The sequence below is a fragment of the Sorex fumeus genome, unplaced genomic scaffold, assembly GCF_029834395.1.
Source record: "Sorex fumeus unplaced genomic scaffold, SorFum_2.1 ptg000008l, whole genome shotgun sequence".
Lineage (NCBI taxonomy): Eukaryota > Metazoa > Chordata > Mammalia > Eulipotyphla > Soricidae > Sorex > Sorex fumeus.
The window spans coordinates 78,570,294-78,597,189 of NW_026606065.1; the positions used below are offsets into that span (position 1 = coordinate 78,570,294).

Consider the following 26,896-nt stretch of genomic DNA (forward strand, 5'->3'; position numbering starts at 1 on the left):
CCTGAAAAGAAACAGTGACCAAAATACAGGAGCCCATGAATGGGAAAAATTATTTACCCAATATCCATCAGATAGGGGCTTAATATCCAGGATATACAAGACACTGGTAGAACTTTAAAAGAAAAAACCTCCAACCCCATCAAAAAATGGAGAGAAGAAATGAACAGAAACTTCCTTAAAAAAGAAATTTAGATGGCCAAAAGGCACAGGAAAAAATGCTGTATGTTGCTAATCATCAGGGAGATGCAAATCAAAACAATGAGATATCATCTTACACCACAGAAACTGGCACACATCAAAAAGAAAAAGAACAACCAGTGCTGGTGCGGATGTGGGGAGAAAGGGACTTTCCTTCATTGTTGGTGGGAATGCCAACTGGTCCAGCCTCTTTTGAAAACAATATGAGCATTCATCAAAAATCTGGAAATTGAACTTCTATATGACCCAGCAATGCCACTTCTCTGAATATTCTCCAGCGTCCCAAATACACACAGCAGAAAAGCCATTGCACTTCTATTTTTTTTTTCAATTTTTATTGTGAAACACCATGAAGTACAGTTGTAGACTTACAAATTTTTGTGCTTGGGTTTCAATTATACAATGATAGAGTACCCATCCTTCCACCAGTGCCCATTTTCCACCACCACTAATCCCAGTATCCTTCCCACCCCTATCCCCCCATCCCCCCCTGCCTCTGTGGCAGGGCATTCCCTTTTGTTCTCTCTCTCCTTTTGGGTGCTGTGGTTTGCAAAAGAGGCACTGAGTGGCAATCATGTTCGGTCTATAGTCTACTTTCAGCATGCATCGCTCATCTTGGGAGGATCCTCCCAACACCTTTATTTGTTGCTCCCTTCTCTGTCTGAGCTGCCTTCTCCCCTAGCATGTGCGGCTGGCCTCCAAGCCATGGAGTGAACCTCCTGGTACTTATCTCGGCAATTCTTGGGTGTTAGTCTCCTATTTTGTTAATTTCTGTTCCCCAGATGAATGCAATCTTTCTATGTCTGCCCCTCTCTTTCTGACTTATTTCGCTTAGCATGATACTTTCCATGTAGTACCACTTGTATGTAAATTTCATGACTTCATCTTTTCTAACAGCTAGCCATTGCACTTCTATGTTCACTGCAGCACTATTCACAATAGCCAGAATCTAGAAACAACCTGAGTGCCTGACAACAGATGACTGGATAAAGAAATTATGGTACATCCACACAATGAATACTATGCAGCCACCAGGAAAAATTAAGTCATGAAATATGCTTATAATTATAATAATACCTGGGCATGGAGAGTATTATGCTGAGTGAAATGAGTCAGGAGAGGGTCAGACATAGAATGATTGCACTCCTTTGTGGGATGTAAAGAAAACGTCATATGAGACTAATACCCATACCATGGATAGCAGAAACAAGGACTGGGAGGACTGGTCCACTCTTGGAAGCTTGCTACAAGTCGGGGTGGAGGGCCAGGGAGAGAGTGCAGTTAGGATAGAGAAGGGGCCACTATTACTGTAATAGTTGGAAATGACCATTATGGACAAGAACGGAATACTGAAAGTAGGTTAAGAGATATATTCATAACCTTTTAGTATCTGTATTGCAAACCATAATGCCCATAAGGAGAGAAAGAGAGAGAGAGAGAGAGAGAGAGAGAGAGAGACAGAGAGACAGAGAGAGAGAGAGAGAGAGAGAGACAGAGACAGAGAGACAAAGAGACAGAGAGAGACAGAGACGTGAGTGAGTGAGGGGGGGGGAAGAGAAGAGAGAAGAAAAGTGCCTGCAGTAGGGGCACTTGGAGATTGGGGGTGGGGAATTGGAGGGAAACTGGGGATATTGTGGTGGGAAATGTACAGTGATGAAGGGACAGGTGTTGGAACATTGTATGACTGAAACTCAGTCTTAAACAAGTTTGTAATCTCACAGTGATTCAATTAAAAATGTTTGGGGACTGACAGGATCAGGTTCCCATTGTCAAAAGAAATCCACTTGCTGTGGGGAAAAGGAACCAGTGGCTGGTGAGGGAGAAGCCGACTGTCACACAGGAAGCTGAGGGTCTGACCCGAGGGGGTGTCTGGGAGAGGAGACAGGCTGGAAAGCAGTTTCGGAATATGTACTAGGTACTGTGACCTAGTGTTAAGGAGGTGAGGAGAGAGGGAGACATGGGCCGAGGTTCAGCTTTGGGCCAGTGTGTAGATAGAAGCTTCCCTCCCTGCACTCAGGAACGAAAGAGGAGGGCACTGGAGAGATAGTATAGTGGGTAAGGCACTTGCCTTGCACATGGCTTACCCAGATTTAATAGCTGGCACGACACAGGGTCCCTCAGCACTGCCAGGAATGATCCCTAAGCACAGAGACTGAAGTAAACCCAGACCACTGCTGGGTGTGCTCCCCCCACCAACAAACAGACAAAAACCTTTTTGGTATGACTTGCTGGTGGAAAGCAAACGTGCATCTCTTCCTGTGGTCCTAAAAGGGTCTCAAAAATGGTTTCTGGTCTGACAGGATCGCCCCAGCTATGCTGCGCCAGGCATCCTATGGCACCATCAAGATTGGCACCTACCAAAGCCTGAAGCGATTATTTGTGGAGCGGCTTGAAGGTGCGTGATTGTTTTCCGTTTGTGACAGAGGGGAGTGGCTTGTTTTCTTTGTCAAGGGGTCCCGGGGCAGATCTTCCACAGCTTATTTTTACTTTACTCCTGGGCTGGAGCGATAGCACAGCAGGTAGGGCGTTTCCCTTGCATGCGGCCGACCGGGCCGACCCGAGTTCGATTTCTTCACCTTCGATTCCTCCGCCCCTCTTGGAGAGCCCGGCAAGCAACCGAGAGTATCTTGCCCGCACGGCAAACCCTGGCAAACTCCCCGTGACGTATTCGATATGCCAAACACAGTAACAACAAGTCTCACGATGGAGACGTTACTGGGCCCACTCGAGCAAATCGATGAACAACGGGAGGACAGTGATAGTGACAGTGATTGGTGCTGAGGAAAACCTGGGTATAAAGTCTCAAAGAATTGTGCTTAATGCCAGTTCATCAGTGCTCAGCTGAAAGAAGCATTTTCTGATTTATGTAGTTGTCCACATTTCCAGGATCCCAGGAACAGAAGGACATGTTATATTCTAGTCAACTTAAAAATTGCTACATTCATAGGATCACTAACCTATTTTTCAGGAAATTAATGGTTGTATTTTTTTAATTATTTATTTATTTATTTATTTTTTGCTTTTTGGGTCACACCCGGTGATACACAGGGGTGACTCCTGACTCTGCACTCAGGAGTCACCCCTGGCAGTGCTCAGGGGACCTTATGGGATGCTGGGAATTGAACCCGGGTCAGCCGTGTACAAGGCAAACACCGTACCCGCCGTGCTATCTCTCCAGCCCCTGTATATTTTTTAGAATTAAGAATTCTGAGTTCCAACACTCCATTGTTGGTTGGCTCTGTGGCATTGCAGCTTTTTCTGTGATAGGAAGAGCACTGTTAGTAGGAGCTAAGATGCTGTGGAAGTACATAAAATTAAATATGCATGCATGAAGATAGACATCTTCTATCTGCATTCTATCAAATTAGGAGTGTATCTTTTTTTTTTATTCCAACCAAATATACTTTAATTACTACTTTGGTTCTCAAACACAAAAATTGACAGCTGGATATTCATTTTCTATGACCACCCATATTCCTTCTTAGATACCAAGAAATTTTGTTGGGTCTCACGGGATGGGGGGGAGGTGGAGCCGGGCCTGTCTTCCCTACCCCAATGAGACCCCAAGTCATCGCCCGCGAATGGCCTCTTTGGCTCCTCATCAAGCTGCTCAACGGCCATGATCCCAGAGACTCAGGAGCAGATCTCTAAACCCAGTGGCTTTTGGCAGAAATCCCTCCAGATTTAAGTGTTAAAATTTCAGAATTTCAAAACCACATGGCCCTACTGCAGCCACACGACATCATATGTTATTCATAACCAGCAATAGAACACAAATTGTCTATTGTTGCCTTTTCAGCAGATCTGAGTGTTGGGGTAAATCTCAAATAACAATGGTGGGCCTGGTGTCGAAATATTGAATGTGATCAAAGTAGAGAGAGAGAGAGTAACGTGGAGATCATCTGTCCCACAGGCAGGGGGAGGGTGTGGGATGGGGGTATACTGGGATTTTTGGTGGTGGAGAATGGGCACTGGTGAAGGTACGGGTGTTTCATTTTATGACTGAGACTTAGACCCAAAAGCTTTGTAACTGCTCTCACGGTGATTCAATAAATAAAATTATAAAAAATAGAAAAAGAAAAAACAAGTAAGGTGGAGTTCATGCACAATTCAATCAGCTAATCAGTGGCTGAATAAATAGCAGTACTCCTACAAAAAAAGAAAAAAAAATAGATACCAAGAAATTTTACTAAGCAAAATCCCTTTAGCCAGAAAAATTCTAATCCTTTTCAAAAATTACTTGATACACAAAACATGCATTTTATGATGAACAGTAGTATGCAAATGCTCTAAATCTGTTTGAGTTATTTATATTATGAATTCTGTATGTATGAAAAGTCAAATAACATGTCTTTGTTTACAGATGAAACCCTACTGATAAATGTGGTGTGTGGAATTCTCTCTGGAGTCATCTCCTCAACCATTGCTAATCCAACTGATGTTTTGAAAGTAAGCAGAGCTATTTTATCTTAGAGGTTTACCCCACAGCTTGTTATTGAGAACTATATTCAGATAATGAAAAATCAGTGTAACCAGTTTATGTAAGAATCTGTTTATGATTTGGTTGGCGGAGGCAGGACTGAGCTTTTTATTTTTGGCCTGGAACACACAAATGCAGGGTATGAGAACTGGAGGGATAGATAGTACAGCAGTTAGGTACCTGTGTGCAGCTGACCCCAGGTCAGTCATAAGCAACCCCATGGTTCCCTGAGCAGTGATTTCTGAATATATAGCCAGGAGTAGCCACTTAACATTACCAGGTGTGACTTCTCAAAAACCCCAGCCCCCTCTCCCTGCCCCAAGAAAAAAAAAAAAAATAAACAAGCCCACATGCAGGGCATGGACTCTATAGGTGAGTTTCATCCCTAATTCCTAATCTATTTATAATCTAATTGCCACAGGACTCCCTTTTTTTGTTTCGTTTTGTTTTGAGGCTATACCCAGTGGTGCTTAGGGATTATTCCTGGGTCTTTGATCAGGAATTACTCCTGGTGATTCTTAGGGGACCATATGGGATGCCAGGGATATAACCCAGGTCAGCCACGTCGGTGACTATTTCTGGGCATCTCATGTTATCTATTACTTTGATTTCAGGACAAGCTAGTGAAAGTATGTATGTACCACAAGTAGACTTAGTTTAAGGACACTCTTGAATACCAGGGATACAGTCTCAAGTCCTTTGTAGAATAAGGGAAGCCAATAATGAAATATGATGAGAATTAGTTATGGTTTAATTTTTGAATCCTCTCGCATGCCTGCCCTCTCCCTTGAACCCCACTATTTAAGTTGCGTGCACTGTGCTCTTTCTTTGCTTGTTGATGTGCCACATGCTTCGGATCCAAAGACCGCTCTTCTCCCCCTCCCCCTGGGGAACCGTCAGCCTAATAGAAGGTTCTGGCAAGCCTTCAGTTTTAGGACTCCAGAGGCAAAGAACCCACCTTGTAAGTGTGAGGCCGGGAGTTGGACCTTAAAACATCCTCAAAAGCCACAAATGTAAATCAGGATATTTGAGAATCCTCAGCACCACAGCCAGGTGTGTGCCAGCAATGCTATGTGGGACCCCTGGCAGGCATCATAACACAAAATTCTGGGCACTGCCAGCAAGAGCTTATGACTCCTGGTCATAGAAACGGCAACATAAAGGACTGGGATGCAGAAAGGGGGAATAAAAAAATAATTATGGTAGTAATAACTATTAAGGGAGCTGTGTATGTTGAGGCACTTACAATGTGCATGTTGAAAGCATGGCATGTACCAGGATGTTCTTGTCTTGTGTTCACCTGTGTTGGGATAAGATTGCTAGAGAAAAGGATCTGTGTTCCTGCTTATCTCTTAAAAGTCCGTCAGGAGACAGAGAGATAGGTAGTACAGTGGGTAAAGCAGTTGCAGCCAAACAGGTTGGGTCTCTAACACTACATACGGTCCCCCAAGCTCTGCCAGAAGTGATCCCTGAGCACTACTGGGTGTGGCCCCCCAAAAGAATGTCAGGGGAGATGTTCAGGGGTGCATACCTTGCCTGTACAAGGACCTAGTTCAGTCGCAGCACTGCATGACTCCTGAGCATGGCTGGGTGTAAACCTGGAGGGCCCCAGCCCCAACACATTGCTATGCACCAGCATTGCAGTGGCATGTTGCGTATCACCGGTGTGATCCCTGGAACCCTGAGCAGGCTTGGGACAGGCAAATCACCCTCTACCTCCTAAAAATATGGGGACTTTTTGTTTTGGGGTCACACCCAGCATTATTCAGGTGTTACTTCTGGCTCTGCACTCAGGAATCACTCCTGGTAATGCTCACAGGAGGTGTTAGAAATCAGACCTGGGCCAGCTGTGTGCAAGGCAGATATCTCACTCCCTGTACTATCGTTCTGACCCCAATGGGACTGTTTTTGAGAAATTTCTCTTCACTTAAAATAGTGCAGAGCTACATAAAATGCTGTTTTGATATTGGAGTCTTTGTTGTATGAATCCCATGACCCTTTGTCAAGTTTATGGTTAGTTTAGGTGTGAAAGAGTATGTGATAGGCACCCTGGGACCATGCTGGTGATTGACATTAGTTATTGTTTGGAGTAATTCACTTAAGAAATGCACTTGTCCCTACGTAGAGCTGCCAAGTACACTGAATATTCAGACTCATTGTGTTAAATCTTCAGAGTACTATCATAATCTGTTTTCTACCTAGTAACCTATACAGACATAGACCACTTTTTTTTAAGGCTATTAAAATTATATTTTGGGGTGAGGGTGTGTGTGGTTTGGGCTATACTCAGTGGTATTCAGGGATTACTCCTAGCTCTGCACTTAGGATTCACTTTTTTGGGGATCATATGGGTTGCCAGGAATGAAACTCAGATTGCTTGTGTACAAGGCAAGCACACCACCTGCTGTACTATTGCTCTGGCCCTTAAAATTATTTTTGATACTTAAATGTGCTGCTATATACAAAACTCTCTAGATTCTGCTGGAGGTGCTCAGGGATTACTTTTGGCTTTGCATTCAGGTGTTCAGGGATTACTCCTGGCAAGGTTGAGAGACCATATAGGGGCCAGGGATCAAATCCAGGTTGGCCTCCTGCAAGGCAAGTGCCCTACCCACTGTACTATTGCCCCCGCCATGCTAATGTTTTTCTAGTTGATGCCAAAGTACGTAAGAACCAGTCCCCAATGAGAACATTTATAACTAGCATTAAAAACTATTTATAGGTCAGAGTTGAGGATGTGGATGAGTGGTTAAGCAAGTGGTGGAACACATGCCTTCCAAGAGTGAAATCCTTGGTTTGATCCCCAACACCTTATGCCTTCCCATATTCCCTAAACACCACCACCAACAGTTCCTTGGGACAAAGTAAAATGATTTTTCCCATGCTGCCATTAATGAAAGAAGTGATTGAATGATTTTCCAAAGGCCTGAGGTGGAGGTGGGGAATCACTGGGCTAGTTTTCCTCATGGTGGTCTTTAAAATGATCTCCAGATACGGATGCAGGCACAGAGCAGCACCGTTCAAGGTGGAATGATTGGCAACTTCATCAACATTTACCAACAAGAGGGAACAAGAGGATTGTGGAAGGTAAGCTCGAAATAACAGATTCAGTGGGTTCCTTCATTCTTCCCTTCCCCCTGATGAATTTATTTTTCTATTTTCATCACTGTATGCGATCCAAATGGCATTAATGAAGCAAAGGAAGAAAAGTGGCATCTGTTACCAGAGAGATTGCTTCTTCCTTAATTTTCATGTCTATAAAATGAAAACAGCGAAAAGGCAATGTCGTGATTCTAAATAACTTCGTGATCCTTCAGATGTAAGAAGCTCTGTGAAGGATGAGCCCTTTTGATTGCTTTTAATTCTTTTGGAGGGGTCTTCCTCATGTTTACTGGATAACGAGCTTCAGGATTGTTTTTAATCCTTATTGAGATGGTTTCTTGGTCACAGTTGCACAGGATTTTGCAATTTGCATTTTTTTCATGGCTCTTAGTGTTAATAGGCAAGTGCTGCTGGTGACTCTGCCAGTCACTTGCCACTTGAAGGTCTTCCAGTACAATGCTGTCAGCGTGCAGAAGCAAATGGAAGGTTCTGAGGGGTGACTTGCCCTGGCCAAGTTCTGGCTATGTCAACCAGTGAGTGCCAGACTCAAGGTTAGACTTTGGGGCTTCTGACTTCTTGCCCTTTGGTCTTTTTGTTCCATCATTCTTCATCTCTGCCGACCAGCAGGAAAACAAGAAAGCTGGTCACTATCGTGGGGGCGAAGAACCACCACACATTGGCAAGCCTCATTCCATGGAGAGATAGCTGACCCCTGTGTCTTGTTCATTTTCTTCACAGGGCGTGTCTCTGACTGCTCAGAGGGCTGCTATTGTCGTTGGTGTGGAGCTCCCTGTCTATGATCTTACCAAGAAGCACCTCATTCTCTCGGGTCTGATGGGCGATACGGTGTATACCCATTTCCTGTATGTTGATGGATTTTATGTTAATTAATCTTACTAGGCGGTGCTCGAGTCCATTCCTGGCTCTGCACTCAGGGATCACTCCTGGTGGGATATCAGGGGACCGCAGGTGGCGTCAGGGGTCAAAACCAGTTGACCATATGCAAGGCAAGCACCTTAACTGCTGTACTGTCTCTCTGGCCTCATGAGTCCAAGTTCTAAGCTGAGGGACCATTTTTGATGAATGGTACTGATGAATAATCTATGAATAATCACACTTTTTGTTTTGCTTTCTTGGGCCACACCTGGTGGTATTCAGGAGCTACTCTCGGCACAGTGCCCAAGGACAGTTTGGTACTGGGGACAAAACCCAGGGCTCTCACATGCCAAGCATGGGCTCCAGCCCATTGACTTACCTCCACCTCCAGATTTCAAATATTGTTGACTACTGCAGATTAGAATGAATATATCACAGTTCAATCCATTGAAGAGCAGTTTTTCCTCCATTAGAGGGGCATTGGCCAGTTTGCAGAGACTGTTCTGATTGTTTAGAGTTGGGGAGTATGATGGCATCCTCTGAGAAGAAACCTGGGATGATGCCAACACATCTTACAATGTATAGTACAGATTGCCATAGCAAATATGGTCTGTGGTATTTCTATGGGAGAGAAAGTTTATAGAATTTTTTTTTTTTTTTTTTTTTTTTTGCTTTTTGGGTGACACCTGGTGATGCACAGGGGTTACTCCTGGCTCTGCACTCAGGAGTTACTCCTGGCGGTGCTCAGGGGACCGTATGGGATGCTGGGAATTGAACCTGGGTTGGCTGCGTGCAAGGCAAACGCCCTACCCGCTGTGCTATCTCTCCAGCCCCAGTGTATAGAATTTTTAATATTACAGTGGTTAGGGTACTTGTCTTGCATGCAGTCAACCCAGCTTCAATCCCTGGCATCCCATTTAGTCCCCTAAGCACTGCCAAGAGTTAATTCCTGAATGCAGAGTCTGCTCAAGCCCTGAGCACAGATGGGCATGACCCAGATACCAAAACCAACAAACAAATAAATAAAATAAGATAAAATTGCACTGGTATCTACTCTGCAGTTTATAGATCCCATAGATTAGCCTGCAAGGACATTCCATCATATCTCTGTAATTCTTTGACGATTAGAACATCAAAGGCATTCCTGGCTGTGGCTGGAATTTATAAGCCATTTATAAGAGCTGGTGGAGTTAGCGGCTGGGGAGACACCTTGAAGAATCATCACTTACCTTGCACGTGGAAGGCCTGATTTCAATCCCTGGCACCACCTTAATTCACCAAACACTGCTGGGAGCCACTCCTGAGCACTGAGCTTGGAGTAGCCCCAGAGCACTGCCAGGCGTGGCCTAGATACCTATTAAGAAAAGATGAATAGGAGGTAGGGGTGGGGAATGAAACTTTGGACAGCCTTGCTCCATAGGAACCTCATTTTTGATAGCTTTGCTCTCACCCCGTGTTCCTCTACTGCAGTCCTTGAGGAGGTGGCTTCCTGCCTTGACAGTGCTTGTGCAGCTCAGCTGTGGTGAACTTTTTCTTCTCCTTGCATCTTCTTCACAGGTCAAGTTTCACCTGTGGCCTTGCTGGGGCCCTGGCCTCCAACCCTGTCGATGTTGTGAGAACACGCATGATGAATCAGAGAGTCTTTCGGGATGGCAGAGGCTCTGGCTACACAGGGACCCTGGATTGCCTGTTACAGGTGAGAGTGTCTGCACTCAGGCGCATACCGTCTGGCATCCATAGACTTATGAGTTCTTTCTTCTGCCCATTAGCTTCCATGTTGCCCTCTGGAGGGTTTCTTTTTCTTTTCTTATCTTTTTTTTTTTTTCTTTGCACCAGGTAATGCTCAGGACTTACTAGTGGTGGGGCTCTAGGAACCATAGGAGATGCTGGGGATCCAACCTATTTTGACCATGTGCAAGGCATGTACCATCCCCATTGTACTAGCACTCTGGCCCCATCCACAGAGTGTCTTACCATGCTTAAAAGCATAGGGTTGGGACTAGGAAATAGACCACTGGCTGGAGTGCATGGTTTGCAAGTGGGAACCCTGTTTGATATACAGTATTTTATGGTCTCCCCAACTCTGCTGTGAATGGCCCCTTAGCACTTCTGTGTGGGCCCGCCCCTACCAAATAGCAATTAAAAGGTTAAAGCACAAGACAAACTTGTGGATTTATCATCTATTGTGTGTGGGTTGTTCCTGGTACATTGTTATACCTGTTTCTACCTCTTTTTTTTTTCTGTCTTTTTTTTTTTTTTTTGGCCTTTTGAGTCATACCTGGCAATGCCCAGGAGTTACTCCTGGCTCTGCACTCAGGAATTACTCCTGGAAGTGCTTGGGAGACTATCTGGGATGCAGGCATTGAACCCTGATCTGCTGCTTGCCAGGCAAACACCCTACCCACTGTACTTTCACTCTGACCCCTTCTTCTTTCCTTTTTTTAACTTTGTAATTTTTTGTTTTTGGAGGTGGGCTGGGGGATTTGGTCATACCAGGCTGCACTCAGAGATCACTCTGGAGGTGCTTGGGGGACCATATGGAATGCTGGGAATTGAACCCAGGTCAGTTGCATGCAAGACAAGCACCCTGCTACCTGCTATACTCTCTTGCCTCACAGATGAGGGATTTCTCTTTATCCATCTAACACCGTAAAATGATGGTGTTCAGGATGCTATCTTTATCTTCTAGCTCAATGTCATGGAGGCAAAAGCACTGTCGTGGGAATTAAATTTGATTCTTTCATCATTCAGCTATTGTCGTCTGCTTCATGTGGAGAGTTGCACAGCATGGAACCTTAGTTTTCACCAATGCAAAAGCCTTTAACAAACAAAAAGGGGCAGAGGGCAATGATTCTTTGTCATTCCAAACAGGAATTTATTTTATTTTAAAAGTTAATTGACTTACTTATAGGGGTTTGAGTCATATCTGGCAGTGCTCAGGACACTGTATGGTGCTAGACATTGAATCTGGCCCTCTCTCATGTAAAGCACGCCTGAGTCTGTTGAGCTACGCCTCCAGCCCCCATGATTTTATTCTTTTTGTTTTTGTTTTGTTTAGTTTTTGGTTCATACCTGATTATGCTTAGGGGCTATTTGTGGCTTTGCCAAAAGTACAGCCAGTGTCAATCCAAAAAGCAAAAAGTGAAAAAGTTGATCAATTCAGTTGGCTATTCATTCTTTGAAATAATTAGGAAAACTGAGAGTAATTTTTTCCTTTCTCTTATAACAGACATGGAAGAATGAAGGGTTTTTTGCTCTGTACAAAGGGTTTTGGCCAAATTGGTTGAGACTTGGCCCTTGGAATATCATTGTATCCTTTTCTGTTACCGAAAGCTAAAAAAAAAAAAAGTAGCTGAAAGAATAGTGTTTATAAACTGCCATACTCTTAATTATAATTTAGAGATATTATTTTTATTCCTCTGATAAGTAAATATTCAGGTTTTTTTAAAGGAGGTATAAAATCTCAATGCTAGGCCCGGTAAGTTTTGGTATAATGATGGTGTTGTGAAAAGGTAATGACAGCAATAAAATTTTTTGCTCATATACTGTTTTAGAAGCTGAGAGTATTTATGGTTTCATAGTGATGAAGATTAATCTTAGATCCCTTGCCACCCTTTGTAAGGGTATACTTGAAGATTGCGCTCTAGACACTAATTTTATTTTCAAACTCATTTTATTCATTTATTTTAATTAATTAAAAATAGACATTGTGCTTATAAAGTTATTTCTAATAGATTTTTAGGCATAAAATGTGAATACCTTATTTAATTTAGTTTTGGTTTTGGGGACACACTCAGGCAGTGCTCAGGGGTACTCCTGGCTCTCTTCTCAGGAATCACTCAAGGTGGCGCTTTAGGAACTATAAGGGATGCGCAGGATTGAAACCGCGTCAGCTGCATGCAAGGCAAATGACTACCTACTGCTTGACCTTACTGTAGAGTGTGCCTACATTAGTCTGTGCCATCGTGTGGCTGCTCTGTATGACTTCCAGTATGCCAGGATGAAAGGCAGAAAAGAACGGGCCACTCACTCAGCGTGCGAGAGCAGCTTTGAAGGAGGGGGATGCCAGGGTTCAACATCCTCTTCTCTCCTGTTATCTGCGTCCTTCCCCTAAGGAAGAGCCGCCCAGAGAAACCCAGGAGGACAGCCTCCCCCAGCTTCCTGTTTCCCATAGAACCGACTGTTCTGGAAAGCAGTCCTCCCCCTCAGCAAAGCCACACGAGCAAGGCAGCGGGGTTGGCATTTGCGAGGGGCTCTGGGGTTGACGCACTCAGCTGTGATCTTTCTGTTCTCAGTTTGCCATGCTTCTGGGGGAAGTTTCCTGGGGGAGGCTGCAGATGGAACCCCTCAGATACTTACATCCATAGTGTGTGGTCTCACCAGATAAATGCAGGTTGTTAGCAGAAGTGATTTTGGTGGGTCCAGTTTATCTGTCGGGTGGTTCTGGTTTTATTTGTTACAGTTTTTGTCAGCCTTAATCACCAACTACAGTTCTTCGTGACATACGAGCAGTTGAAGAAACTGGATTTGTGACAAGTCAAGACGGCACTGAGCCAATCCTCTGGGAAATGCTCACTTTTGGCCCAGTGACACTCCCTGCGTTTCATATGCTTCTCACTGCTTGTCTGGTCAGATTTCGGAGGTGTGAGCCACAGAAGGAGACGGGGTTAGTGCCAATGGCCGTGTGCAAGTTTGGGACCTGGCAGCCAAGGCCTGGCAGCATCACCCTCACATCCAGGCTCTCATCCTGACCGTTAAAGTGCCCTTCAGCATCAGAGATTGCATGTGAACTGCATGCTTCCTTCTTACTGAAGAAAACTCGCCAGAAAATTGGAAGCCGTGCTTCGTTGACTCCCAAGGAGAGCAGAGCCTCACCCGTCTCACAGTGCTGTTGAGAATCCTCAAGACTGTCCGGAAAGAGTCGACCCGAGTAAACCCAGAGTATTAGTGTTCTCTCACTGGCAGGGACCTTTGCTTCTTGTTAGCTGGATAGATCATAACATTTTCATCTTATAGGAGAGGGATCCCTGAAACCTTTCACTGCTTCAGTTTCCTAATGGGGCAGGATTTGAGAAACCACTTCCCAGTTTTTAATTTGGAATACAGTTGTTAAAATATTTCTTACCTCAGACTTCCTAGTTAATGAAGATGGAAAATATTTGCTTATTTGTACAAACCATTTCTTCAGTAGATCTGTTTATCCAGTTTCTTTTTTTTGGTTTTGTTTTGGGACCACACCTAGACATGTTCAAGGGTTACTCCTGGCTCTACACTTAGAAATTACTGGCAGTGTTTGGGGCCACAATATGGGAAACTGGGGATCGGCCACGTGCAAGAAAAACACCCTACCCACTGTACTATATCTCTGGCCCCAGTTCCCGATAGGAGGAATATAACATCTTCCCTTTCCTCTGGAGACAAGTCATTTTCCTTCTTTCGTGTGTTCCTTTTACTCTTTTCTCTTTTCAGAATTAAAAAATACCACCCAGAATCCCTAGTAATTTAACGTTTAGAAAAACTGCCCTTCTCCCCCACAATGGGTTAACTTGGGTACCTTCTATCTTATCCTTAGAGCAGTGTGAAATACCTACTAAGTGGGGCTCCAAGGAAGTTGCGTCTGTAGGTTTTTTTTTTTTTTGGTGCCACAACTGGTAGTGCTCAGGGCTTACTCCTGGCTTTGCACTCGGGGATCAAACCTGGGGGACTCTGGGAACCATATGAGGTGCCAGGAATCAAACCAGGGTCTTCCACGTGCCTGCCTGCTATACCATCGCTCTGGCTTCACCTCTGTAGTTTCAAGTGGGTAAATTCCTGATTTGGGGGCAGGAAATAAAGTCTAAGGGTTAAGGCATTTGCCTTGCCAGTTCCTGTTCAATCTCTGGCATGATGGTATTCCCAAACACCACCAGGGATTACTCCTGAATATAGTGCCAGGAATAGTTCCTGAGCACAGCCAAGTCAGGCACCAAACTGCCCCACACTTCCAGTGTCCTCCCCTTCATATATATATATATGTATATATATATATGTATATATATTATATATACTAGTTTGTTTAGTTCTTAGACTTGTTGCCCTCTGAAGCCAAATGGAAGGAATATAAGTGTTTAGAGAGGTATTTTCTTCCCAGTGACTTCCACCTTGCCTTCTTTATTAAGGTTTACTTTGAAAAAGATTTTGAAACAGAATGTTATTTCCAGAAGATAAGAGATGATGGGCTAGGGAGATAGTTCAGTGCAAGCCTGAGTGTGTGTGGCCCCGAGTTTGATCCCTGGCTCCCCCAGACTCCTAGCGTAGGTAGCCCTGGTGGCCCACAGCACTGCCAGGCCCAAGTGGCGTTTCATGGTTGGATCCAAGTGTTGCCAGGAGTGGCCCTGAATCCCCAAGCAATGCTGAGGAGTGCCCGAAAGCAAATCAAATCAGATAATAAAATGAGAAAAGAAGGTAGCATGGCAGGGTGACAAGAGGCTGTGAGTTGTTCCCTGGCTAAGATGGAAGTCCAGACCCTCCCACACCCATTTCAGATGTGAAGCTGAGAGCTAAGCTGTACCAGATCCTTGGAGAGGAATTGTGTTTCTGCTTACCAGAACATTCCTTTGATGTGATAAGGACTGTCTGTTGAAAGATTTTCAGTTCTGTTTTTTTAGTTTTTTTTTATTTTGGTTTTTAATCTAGAAAATAATTCATGTTAAAATATATCCATCACTTTTAAAACAGTAGAAGTAAGTTCACTTTGAGAAGTAGTGAATGTCACACAATATTCATCATACCAGCTTACTAAAGTTTTGTACATGTTCATACCAGGATGAATAGAAATTTCAAACTCCACTCTAAAACACAAGTATGTTTTGTGGCCATGGGGACTTGCTCAGGCTTTGCAATGTGGGAGATCTAGGTTTCATCCCCAGTAGTGCAGGACTGCCCATGTACCAAGCCAGGAGTACCCCAAGCACCACTGGGTGTGACCCCAATCATATTAGAGAAGTAACAGGTTATGGTAGGTGCAACCAACCCAGGTTTGACCCCCCAGCATCACATGTTCTCTGACATCACTGGTGTATCCCTTGGGGGGGTCCCTAGCACTTTTGGGGTGACCTAGGAGGTCCCTGGCATTTCAGCATACAATTCTCAGGGCCCCTAGCACTGCAGGGTGTAGCCCTGAAGGGCTCCCCACCATAGCTGGGAGTGGCCCTGAGGGCCCCTATCATTGCTGGTTGCCCTGGAGGCACCCAGCACTGTAGGATGTGGCCCTGGGGTCCCCCATCACTGCTGGGTGTGGCCCTAGAGGCCTGGCACTGTGGAATATAGCCCTGGGGGTTCCTATCACTGCTGGGTGTGGCCCTGGAGGCCCCCAGCACTGTGGGTTGTGGCCCTGGGGGCCCCATCAAAAATTGCTGGGTGTGGCCCTGAGGGCCCCCATTACTGCTGGGTGTGGCCCTGGAGGCTCCATCACTGCTGGGTGTGGCCCTGAGGGCCCCTATCACTGCTGGGTATGGCCCTGGAGGCCCCCAGCATTGTGGGTTGTGGCCCTGGGGGCCCAATCACTGCTGGGTGTGGCTCTGAGGACCCCCATCATTGCTGGGTATAACCCTGGGGCCCCCATCACTGCTGGGTATGGCCCTGGAGGCCCCCAGCACTGTGGGTTGTGGCCCTGGGGGCCCCATCGCTGCTGGGTGTGGCCCTGGAGGCCCCCAGCATTGTGGGTTGTGGCCCTGGGGGCCCCATCACTGCTGGGTGTGGCCCTGGAGGCCCCCAGCATTGTGGGCTGTGGCCCTGGGGGCCCAATCACTGCTGGGTGTGGCCCTGAGGACCCCCATCATTGCTGGGTATAACCCTGGGGCCTCCATCACTTCTGGGGGGTGGCCTTGGGGGCCCCCAGCACCACTGTGCCCTTGCAGCAACAAATCCTTGGATCCAAGCATTCAGCCACTGACCATTTGGTTGAGTAGCACCAGGAAGGGCCACTGGTTTCCTTAGCATCGCTTGGGATACCCTCACCTGCCTCCCCCTCCCCCTCCCCCAAACATTCAGCAAAAGGTGTTTTAAAGACAACTAGACAATTTCTTCTATGTAAAGTTTTCATTTGTTTGTTTTTGGGGCCACACCCGACAATGCGCAGTGGTAATTCCTGGCTCTGCACTCAGGAATTAGTCCTGGCAGTGCTCTCTGGACCATATGGGATTCCTGGGTTCGAACCAGGATTGGCCTTGTGCAGGACAAGCCCCCTACCTACTGTACCATTGCTCTAGCGCTCTTCTATGTTGATTTAACAAACACTTGTATAACAGAGTTTCAGTCTGTGTAGGTTCTTTTGCTCCTTGAAAGAGTTAATGTGATTATTGAAGCTATAACCAAGAAGTAATGTAAGGAGTTGGGCGACCTGGTTCCCTTGTTTTGGAATGGTGTCTCCACATCCTTCCATCCCCTTGCAGTATAACTAAAGCATAGCAAAAGGGTTTTTAGTTTTTTATAACCACACGAAGAAAATGGATTTCTCATTTACTGGTGGATTTACATAGTCAGTTATGCTGAATTTTGCTGATCTGTGATATAAATAATAGCCCTATTTTCCATATTAATTCATGTGCTGGAAATATTATATAGTCTGTAAAAACAATAAATTTTCCATAAGCCTTTATATTTTGAACTCTTTATTTAAACACTGTTGGATGTGGTGGCTTAAATCTTGTTTCATTATTTAATAGACTGGAGTAATATATAATAATAAACATGATTTGTATTTCTTTCAGATAAAGGAAAATGTTTAAACAAAGACAAGCGCCTAAGAGCACAAAAGGCTATGTAGCAGTTAGGGAAGTGACTGAGGTCGTCCGACTTAGTTCCCACGGCAGATGTCCCAGTCTGGCTGCCCCAGCTCGTGTCAGAAAGATCTCTCATGGAAGCCATCAGCGAAACCTACCTAGAAATGTCCTGTGCCCTGCTTACGCTGCTCTCCCGCAAGTGCTCACCCCCGGCACCTCCCCCACTCCGCTCTCCACATCTGTCTCCCCTCTGCACCACTCATACCCACCCACCCTCTCAACTAGCACTGCCCTAAATAAAGCAAAAAAGAACTCTCCGAAAGAATTCATACCAGGCATATATTTAAAAACTGGAATCATTCAGTTAATAATCTCTTCAAAATTTACAAATCAAAATTAGGGACTGGAGAAATAGTACAAGCAAGCATTTGTTCACCTTGCATATGGTCAACCAAGGTTCCATTCCTGGCACCACAGAATGGTTACCTGATCACCACTCGGAATGATTTGTGAACGCAGAGCCAGAAGTAAGCCCAGAACCAGAAGTCAGCCCTGAGAATTGTTGGTGTGGCCCCAAACAAAAACAGAACAAACAGTGACAACCCGATGAGGGAAAACAAACATACTAGTCTGCCTTAACTCATTTCACTGTCCAGGGAGCCCCGTGGGGCTCCTAAGAAAGATCGAAAGGCTCCCAGCAGACCTTCCTCAGGGCTCCGCTGTGTCCCTATGACCAGTGTATTCTTGAATAAACTTACTGCTCTGCTCTTACTCTTTGATGAATTATTTTTCTGTCCTACCACTCAAGCCCCTGAGGATCTGAGTCTGAGTAGCCCCCTTGAGAGACTGCAACATCTCTGTCTGTGGGGTTACAGAATCATCTTACAGATTACCTGGGTACCGTGAGACTGACATGAGGTGAAATACTATGCAACCCAGTCCCAAACCAGGAAGTGTTTGAGGGTTGGCCTGGTAAGGGTCCCTGGACCTTTATCACCGTGAAGACATCAGAGTCTGAAGGTCTTGTGCTCCCTCAGTCTGCTGGCATATGGTGTTGGCTAGGGCTGGACCAGCAGATTGGTTTAAAATAACTGAAACTGAAACACTGTCCTCCTGTTGTTCATCGATTTGCTTGAGCGGGCCCAGTAATGTCTCCATTTTGAGACTTGTTACTGTGTTTGGCACATTGAAGACGTCACGGGTAGCTTGCCAGGCTTTGCCATGCGGGCGAGATACTCTCGGTAGCTTGTCGGGCTCATCAAGAGGGGCAGAGGAATTGAACCCGGCTTAGTCGGGCAGGCTGCATGCAAGGCAAACGCCCTACCTGCTGTGCTATCGCTCCAGCCCGCTCTAAAATAACAAGCGGATAAAAAGCAAACCTCGTTCATCATCATCATCATCATCACTTAAAAATACCTTTAGAACTAGAGGTTTTGGTTTAGTAGTTGGTTGAGGTGCTTACCTTGTATGTGTCTGGCCCAGATTAAATCTCCTGCTCCACATAGTGCCCTGAGCACTGCAGGAAATGACCCACTGAGCACAGAGCTGAGAGTAACTCCCAAGCACCACCAGGTATAGCTCATATAAATGTTTTTTTTAATTAAAAATTAGGGACCATGATTTACAAAGTCTTTATATAGGGTTTCAGAAATGTTCCCACCTCCAATTCTACCATCTTCTGTCCCCATCCTTCCACCAATGAACCCCAGATTTCTTTCCACTGTTTTTTTTTCTTCAAATAAGTCTTGAGGGGCTGGAGAGATAGTACAGGGGTAAGCCTTGCATGTGACTGGTCCTAGTTCAATCCCTGGTCTCCCGAGCACTGCTGGATGTTGCTCTCTGGTCTGGGAATCATTTTTGAGAGGGCACTCGACTCTGCTCAGGACTCACTCCTGGCTCTGCACTCAGGGATCACTTCTGGTCTACATGGGGGACCCCATGCAGTGCTGGCATCAAACCTGGGTCATGCTACATGCAAGGCAAGCTCCCTACTTGCTGTGGCCCCAATCTGGAAATCTTTTTTTTTTTCTTTTTGGGTCACAACCAGCGATGTTCAGGGTTCTTCCTGGCTCTGCACTCAGGAATTATTCCTGGCGATGCTAGGGGGACCATCTAGGATGCCAAGGATCATTGCTGGGTTGGTTGCATGCAAGGCAAATGCCCTACCTGCTGTAGTGTTGCTCTGGCCCTCAAATCCAGAAATATTTATTTATTTTGGTTTTTTGGGTTATAACCTGTGATGCTCAGGGGTTACTCCTGGCTCTGCACTCAGACATTACTCCTGGCGTCACTCAGGGGACCCTATGGGATGTTGGGGATTGAACCCAGGTTGGCCGTATGCAGGGCAAAAGCCCTCCTTGCTATACTATTGCTCCAGACCCCAATCTAGAAATATTAATGAAAATGATGGAACTAAGAGCAAAAAGCTGTAAGTCGTTGTGTGTGTGTGTGTGTGTGTGTGTGTGTGTGTGTGTGTGTGTGCCTCTTAGATCATAATTTGGGCAATTGTTTACCATGTGCTCAGTAGAACAGTTAGATGTGGAAAGATATCCAGCAAGTATTATGAAATATGTAAAAGCTGAGATGTGGATTCCTGAAGTGCATGCCTGAACTTTGGGTGGGGGAAAGCATTTGCTTCTCTAAGTGAGAATGGATTTAAAGGTGGGTATCAGGGTTCCCCAGAGCAACAGCTAACAGGATGGCGTGTGTGGATAGGATGTTTCTTTCATGATAGGGACAGACAGGTTTGGTCAGCAGGACAGGAAATGCTGGACTCACAGGACTGGCCCCTGATTTGTTTTCTCTCTGAGCTTTTTGTCCTCATTTCCTGCATGATTACTTTCTTTTGTGTTTAATTGATTTGGGGTACAGTGATTATGCTTAAATTTCTTTTCTCATTTCCTTTTGTATGTACTTTGTGGCAGTTTTCTTTATGGTACCACAGGGATTCTATATAACATTCTAAAATTGTTACACTCGCTTTTGAATGTATAGCAGCTAAGCACCAATAAAGTATACAAACTTGGGTTCTTTAGAGCTCTGACCCTAGCTCTTCTGGTGTTCGAAGTCACAGAACTCCAATTTGTATAGGGTTCTTTTATTTTTTTTCAAATCACGAAATAATGGGGCAGGAGAGATGGCCTTGCCTTAGATCCCTGACATCCCATTTGGTCACCCAAGCACTTCCAGGAGTGATCCCTGAGTACAGTGTCAGGAATAAGCTCTGAAGCCCTGAGTACTGCTGGGTGTGGCCCCCAAACAAACAAAACCCCAAACTAACAATTGTTTACCATGCATTGGGCTGGGGTTGGCGAGAGGGAGCTCAAAGGGCTGGAGCACATATAAGGCAAGCGCCAACTCCTTTGCATGCAGGAGCCCTGGGTTGGATCCCTGACACCCTGTGCTTCCCCACACACCAAGCTGGAAATAGCCCTCTGCCCACTACTGGGCACATGCCCTCCTGCAAAACAAGCAAACAAAAGCGCCACTAAAAATTCATTAGTGCTTCCCCCAGCCCCCCTTAATTAATTTTCCCTTCCCTCTACTGACATCTTTGTGATGGCCAACTCTGGCCTGACTGTGGCACGCAGCAGGGGCTACATACCAGACTGTGCTGCTCACACACCTGCCAGGGCTCATGCTGCTCCAGTGGTTTCACTGCCAGGGGCCATGCTCTTTCCATGATACTTGGGTATATCCTGGTTGTAGTGCTGGCTGGGGTGTGGGGCAGGGGGCGGCGGCATTGCACACTGGCACTCACACACTTGCTTACCTGGGAATCGAACTACTGTGATGTTTGCATATCTTTCCGGGGAGAGTTAAGCTCAGGAACCACTCCTGGAAGGTCCTCCATGGACCACACGGGGTGCTGGGAACTGAACTCAGGTGCATACAACACAAGCACCTTACCCCGTACTATTTCTTCAACTCCCTGAGGGCCAATTTGGAGTAGGGTCCAGGCAAGAGGTCTGACTAGTCCAAGCCTGAGGGGAATTGTTCCCAGATATGGTGCGTCCACCTAAAACACCAAGGCAAAGGAAGTCCCAAGACGAAGAACTTGGGGTTTCCTTTTCCTGTTTCCTTTCATTGGGCAGTGCCAGGGATCAAACCCAGGTTTTATGTGCTTTACCCAAGAAGTCACGCTCTGACCCCCTGAGTTTTCAGGCTTTCCTCTACTCTACTCTTCAGCCTCATGATTTGCCATTTTCAACCTTCATCTCCAAGTTCCAGACATATTGCAGACCTTTGACTGGAACTTGATCTCAGGACCTCACACATGCAAGGCGAGTGTTCTGTTGATGAATTACATCTCTGGCCCAATTTAAACAGTTTATTATTTGCTTTGTTTTGTTTGGAAGTCACATCTGGCATGCTTGGATGTTACTTCTGGCTCTGTGCCCAGAATGGTTCCCAGGGGTATTTGGAACATTTTGTGCCAGTGCTGGAACCCGGGGCCCTTGCACGCAAACTGTGTGCTCCACCCCTTTGAGCCAGCTCCCCACCTACAGAATAAACATTTTCAATTATTAGCAGGCCACCAAACAAATTTGCCACAGTGCTAGGTTTAATGTTTTTCAAATGCTTGTCAGTGTTATCTGAACATCGTTGTACATAAAGCCTTTTTAAAAAAAACTAAGATCACCCATTTTTGAAAGAATCTTAAAAGGTGTTTTAAAAAGCACTTTAAAGCGACTTGTCACCCAAAAGAAGAGAGAGAGAGCAAGGGGGAATGCCCTGCCACAGCGGCAGGGTGGGACGGGGGGGATGGCCGGGGAAGGGATGCTGGGACCCGTGGTGGTGGAGGATGGGCACTGGTGGAGGGATGGGTACTTGATCATTGTATAACTGAAACCCAAGCACAAAAAATTATAGGTCTATAACTGTACCTCATGGTGTTTCACTAATAAAAAAATTAAAAAACAAAACAAAACAAAACAAAACAACAACAAAAAAATAAAGCGACTTGTCTATTTCCACAGCCTTGGGTGACTGTGGCTCAGCAAGAGCCACCAGGGGGCGCCCCGAGCGTAGCACAGTGCTGGCGCTTGCAAAGGGCCAGGGGCTGGAGCACAGAGACGGCAGGCAGGCATCCCTGGCACTGAGGCCGGTAGTCTTGCCAAGCTCACACCTTGGTATGGAAGTAAGCTAAAGTTATAATTTTTCTCTTCTGCTCTGTGTAGGGTAATCAGCTAAACTCCACACAGTGATTCAGCATCCATTCTTAGCTTTTTTACCTCTTGTTAGCTATTATTATGCTAAACTTAAAGATGATTTTAAATTTTATTCACTGCATATTTATAGATTGGAATTCTGAGGAATAGAGTTTCCCCCTCCTCCATTAATTTATGCAAAGGGTGTGTATCAGTGTGGTCTCGGGTGTTTAATTTCATAAGGTCAAAATACAATACAATACTATCATTTTGCTATAGAAAATGACAGCATGATTTAAATGACAGATTACATACTTAGGTCATGAAAATTTTTTTGGGGGGTGGTGATGGTGGAAGGATGGCACACCCAGAGGTGCTCAGGGTTTATTCCTGACTCTGTCCTCATCATCATTCTTGATGGTGCTGGGGATAAAACCCGGGTATTCCTAATGCAAGTCAAGTGCCTTACCTACTGTACTGTCTCTCTAGCTCCAGCCACAAATTTTTGATTCAATTTTTCAATGTTGGATATTGGGTTATTTCCACTATTTACTATTAATGATGTTTCATGGACTATATAATTTTTTTGGGGGGGAGGGGCTCGGGCAACACTGTGAGATGCTCAGAGGTTACTCTGGCCGGGTGATCCAGCAGCTGTTCCCTGTGGTTGCTGGGGGACCATGAAGAGGCAGGTAGCTAACCAGGTTCTGGCAGGCAATGCAACGGGCTTTGTTAGATCCCAGGCTTAACCAACTCTTTGAATTTTTATGTATTTTTGTATTTTAATCTTTAAGAGGGGTGGCGTTTACTGAATGTCAGATAAATTTGTATCCCTGGTTTTGTTCTAGGCAGCATATATAACTGTTCACATATGTGAGCAACCCACCAGATGCAGGATTCAACACGACTACGTACACGTCTTAACAAAAAGTGTATTCAGTCTTCACACAATATACTATCATGAAATGTTATTATGCCATATAAATAAAACATACCATTGCATTGAGGTTCTTTCTCACACATAGTCCTCAGTGTTGGTCTCTGAGGGAGGTGACACGAAATATCTCAAAGCTCTCAAACCCGGGTAATAAGGGTTCCAAAGTCAGCCATATCCGAATCTGGCTAGGAGAGAGAAGTCCCTGGATGCTCAGTGATGGCTGGAGGTGTGCTGAAGTGATTTGTCAGAAGAACGGTCCTAATTCACCTGGCATTTTAGCAATAAGGGGGTGGTCACCAAAGTATTTTGATTGGTCACACCCACTGCAGAATTTCCAAAGTTCACAGAACTGGCTACACCTGGGTGTAGTTTCAATGGCCAGCTCTCACCCCCACACCCCATCGTCATCACTCTTAACGTGAGTTCCCTCATTTTGTTTTTGCACATTCTAGACCCTCATCAACAAACGAGCGCAGAAAGCACAGTCCACACGTTGCTCCGCACAGACCACCGAGCTGCTGCAGAACTGGCTCGCTAAGGCCCCTTGCGGAGGGATCAGGTTCACAACTGTCCATAATCTGAACAACACGATACAATAAAGTTATTGAAGTTGAGGAAAAGACTTCCGGTAGGGGCATACCAATTTCCGTTCGCGGGCTCTACTTCAACATTGGGGCCGGAAGTACTCGTCGCGGGTTTAAAGCCACGTCAGGCCTGGCTCTGGGCCCCGCCCCCGGATCGTAGAAGTATTTCCGGGGTCAAGCTATTCCGGTCCGCCCCACCCGGACGCGGTGCCGCGCTGGAAGCCACGGTCCTCCCGGAAGTGGCCCGGACCTCTCGGTCGGGGTCCCCAGCGCACGGCTCTCGCCGTGGGCCCCGGGCGCGGCGGCGTTGGCGATGGCGGAGCCGGCGCTGCTGCTGCCGTCCGAGACGGCGGCGGAGCGGGACGCTCGGGAGAAGCTCGTTTTCTGGGATCGGAGACCGGACACGAAGGCGCCTCTGACCGACAGGCAGAGGGACTCGGTGCTGGAGCTGAAGGCGGCGGCGGAGAACCTGCCGGTGCCCATCGAGGTGAGGTGGCGAACGGGGGTGGGGGTGCTCCGCGCGCGCCCGCGCCTCTTCTCCGCTCCCGGGGCACGGTGTGAGTGAGGGGCGCCCTTGGTGGGGGGCGGTCCCGCCCCTTCCCGGGCTGTCAGGCCTGGTCCCGCCGCCCCCGCCGCCCCCCGCCCTCCTCCTGGGGCCGCGGGCCACGGTTAGGCCCGAGAGCCCTGCCTGGCTCTGTAGCTCCCGGTGCCTTGTGCAGCACGACCCTCCCGGGCGAGCAGGCGGGCGAGGGCGCCGACCCCGGGGGTGGGGGGCGGGGGCCTGGGCTGCAGGCCTGCAGGGCTGTAGGGTTGCAGGGTTGCAGGGCAGCAGCCCCTGGGCGTTTGCTGACGGCCTCAGTGAATACCTGACCCAACTTTTTCCTCTTGCACTGGCGCCCAGGGCAGAGCCAGAAACCCGAAACCCGAGGGATGATTTCATTCATCCCCCGGGCCAGGCCCGGAGCTCGCGACCCAGGGCGGGCAGGTTCCGGGAGAGGAGATCGGTGTGCTCCCTCGCAGAGCGCCCATCGCGAGCCTTCTTTGAAAGCCGGCTCAGCCTACTATTAGGGGAGGGAGGGCCTGCAAAAAATTTTTTTTTAAACTTTATTTTTATTTTATTATTGTTTTTAAAAGCTCGGATTACCATTAGGATGTTAATGCAGGTGATCGCGTGCGATTCGTTTCGGTCAGAGAAGTAAGCTTGCGAGGTTCGGGGGTCCCACGGGACTTCCTGTGTTCTTGAAGGCCAAGGGTGAGCGGGATCCTTTCATGGGCCGCGGTGGGCACTCCTGGTCTTGGGCAGCGTTCTTCGTGAGCCGTTTGGGAGTGTGGCGGAAAGCAGAGAGAGGTGAGAAGTGCCGCGATTGGCAAGTTTTCTTCACTGTGCCAGAGAACTAGGGGATTCTTTCCAGGCTAGCCCTGTTCCCCTCTGGGATGCCGGGTTCCCCTGAGCCTGAAGCCAGTGAGGAAGCGGGTGGGCGTTCCTACGGCTTGACTTGTGTGCCCCTGGCTAATGGCAGTTGTTTGCTCTGTGATTATAACATTGTGCTTCTCTCCGATTGGGCCGATGACCCGTAGCAGGATGCTCTAGACATCCCCGGCACCTGTTTCTCCGAAGAGAGAACTCCAAGAAAAGTAACCTGACTCGCTCTTTACTGTCTTGGGCCATAATGGGATTCTTTTTAGTCTGTTTGGTTTTGTGTTTTAGGACCATATCCTAGAGGTGCTCAGGGCTAACTTCTGACTCTGCACTCCTGGGGGTGCTCCGGGTTGGGGGCTGGGGTGCTAGGGATGGGACCTGGGTGATAGAGTGTAAGGCAAGTGCCCTGCCTGCTGTGCTATCTGTCCAGCCCCAGAAATTTGTTTTACTGAGCACGGAGGAAAGGATTGGGAGGGAAGTAAGTGGAATCTTCCTTTTCACCCTGTTCCTTGACATTGATGCAATGTCACACCTACCATTTCTCTTATGCAGTCATCTAATGTGTGCCTTCTGTGGGCCAGGAATTAAGGCTAAACAAATAAGACAAGATCTCTATAGCCTCGTGGTGCTGACATAATTGTGGTGATCAGAGCATGTTAAAAAGGGACAAAGTGGGCTAAGTTCAGAGGGTACTTCATGATAATAAAGCAGGTGAAACAGGATAGATAGGAATGAGCTGTGTCCTTTAATTTTGATTTTTTTTTGTCTTTTTGGTCACACCCAGTGATGCTCAGGGATTACTCCTGGCTCTGCACTCAGAAACCACACCTGATGGTACTCAGTGGACCATAATGGGATACTAGGGATCAAACCCTGGGCAGCCGCGTGCAAAGAAAAAGCCCTTCCCCCTGTATTGTTGCTCTGGCCCCCTAGCTGTGTCCTTTTAAATAAGGAGGGAAGGTCTTTCCAAGAAAGTGACAGGCTAAGGTGAGAACTCCGTGGAAAAAGAGAAGCCATCTTGCGCAACTAGTGAACATTTCACTGGAGGGAAAAGCAGTGCTCGGTCATAGGTGGAAGATGAACTTGACATGTTTGAAGATTCCACGAGGGTCTTCCGGACATGTAGCTTTGGTTTTGGATTTTTGTGAAAATGAAATAGCCATTTGTATATCCGTCTTGGAACCTTTACAATTACTTTTTATTTATTTATTTTTTTGCTTTTTGGGTCACACCTGGTGATGCACAGGGGTTCCTCCTGGCTCATGCACTCAGGAATTACTCCTGGCAGTGCTTGGGGGACCATATGGGATGCTGGGAATCGAACCCGGGTCGGCCGCGTGCAAGGCAAACGCCCTACCTACTGTGCTATTGCTCCAGCCCCCTAAAA

General features: G+C 46.6%; 2 protein-coding genes across 3 annotated transcripts in view; both read left to right on the forward strand.

Moving 5' to 3' along the window:
- The window catches only part of SLC25A30 (solute carrier family 25 member 30), a 292,859-nt gene that overhangs the window by 12,686 nt on the left and 253,277 nt on the right, over positions 1–26,896 (forward strand). Inside the window, exons 4-10 of one of the 2 annotated variants that reach the window (XR_008791466.1) lie at positions 2,499–2,593; positions 4,562–4,647; positions 7,670–7,765; positions 8,519–8,643; positions 10,214–10,352; positions 11,886–11,966; positions 13,148–13,874. Coding sequence is in view for 1 of the 2 variants with exons in the window: in XM_056108779.1 (XP_055964754.1) it covers positions 2,499–2,593; positions 4,562–4,647; positions 7,670–7,765; positions 8,519–8,643; positions 10,214–10,352; positions 11,886–11,966; positions 13,148–13,189 (664 nt within the window). In the remaining variant the exon portion in view is untranslated. Of the gene's footprint in view, positions 1–2,498; positions 2,594–4,561; positions 4,648–7,669; positions 7,766–8,518; positions 8,644–10,213; positions 10,353–11,885; positions 11,967–13,147; positions 17,295–26,896 lie in introns of those variants that run through there. The other variant, XM_056108779.1, reaches the window with a different exon arrangement.
- COG3 (component of oligomeric golgi complex 3) overlaps positions 24,273–26,896 on the forward strand; it is a 64,454-nt gene continuing 61,830 nt past the window's right edge. The window contains exon 1 of the mRNA XM_056108744.1: positions 24,273–24,576. Within this exon, the coding sequence (XP_055964719.1) occupies positions 24,403–24,576 (174 nt within the window). The 5' untranslated portion in view covers positions 24,273–24,402. The remainder of the gene's footprint in view (positions 24,577–26,896) is intronic.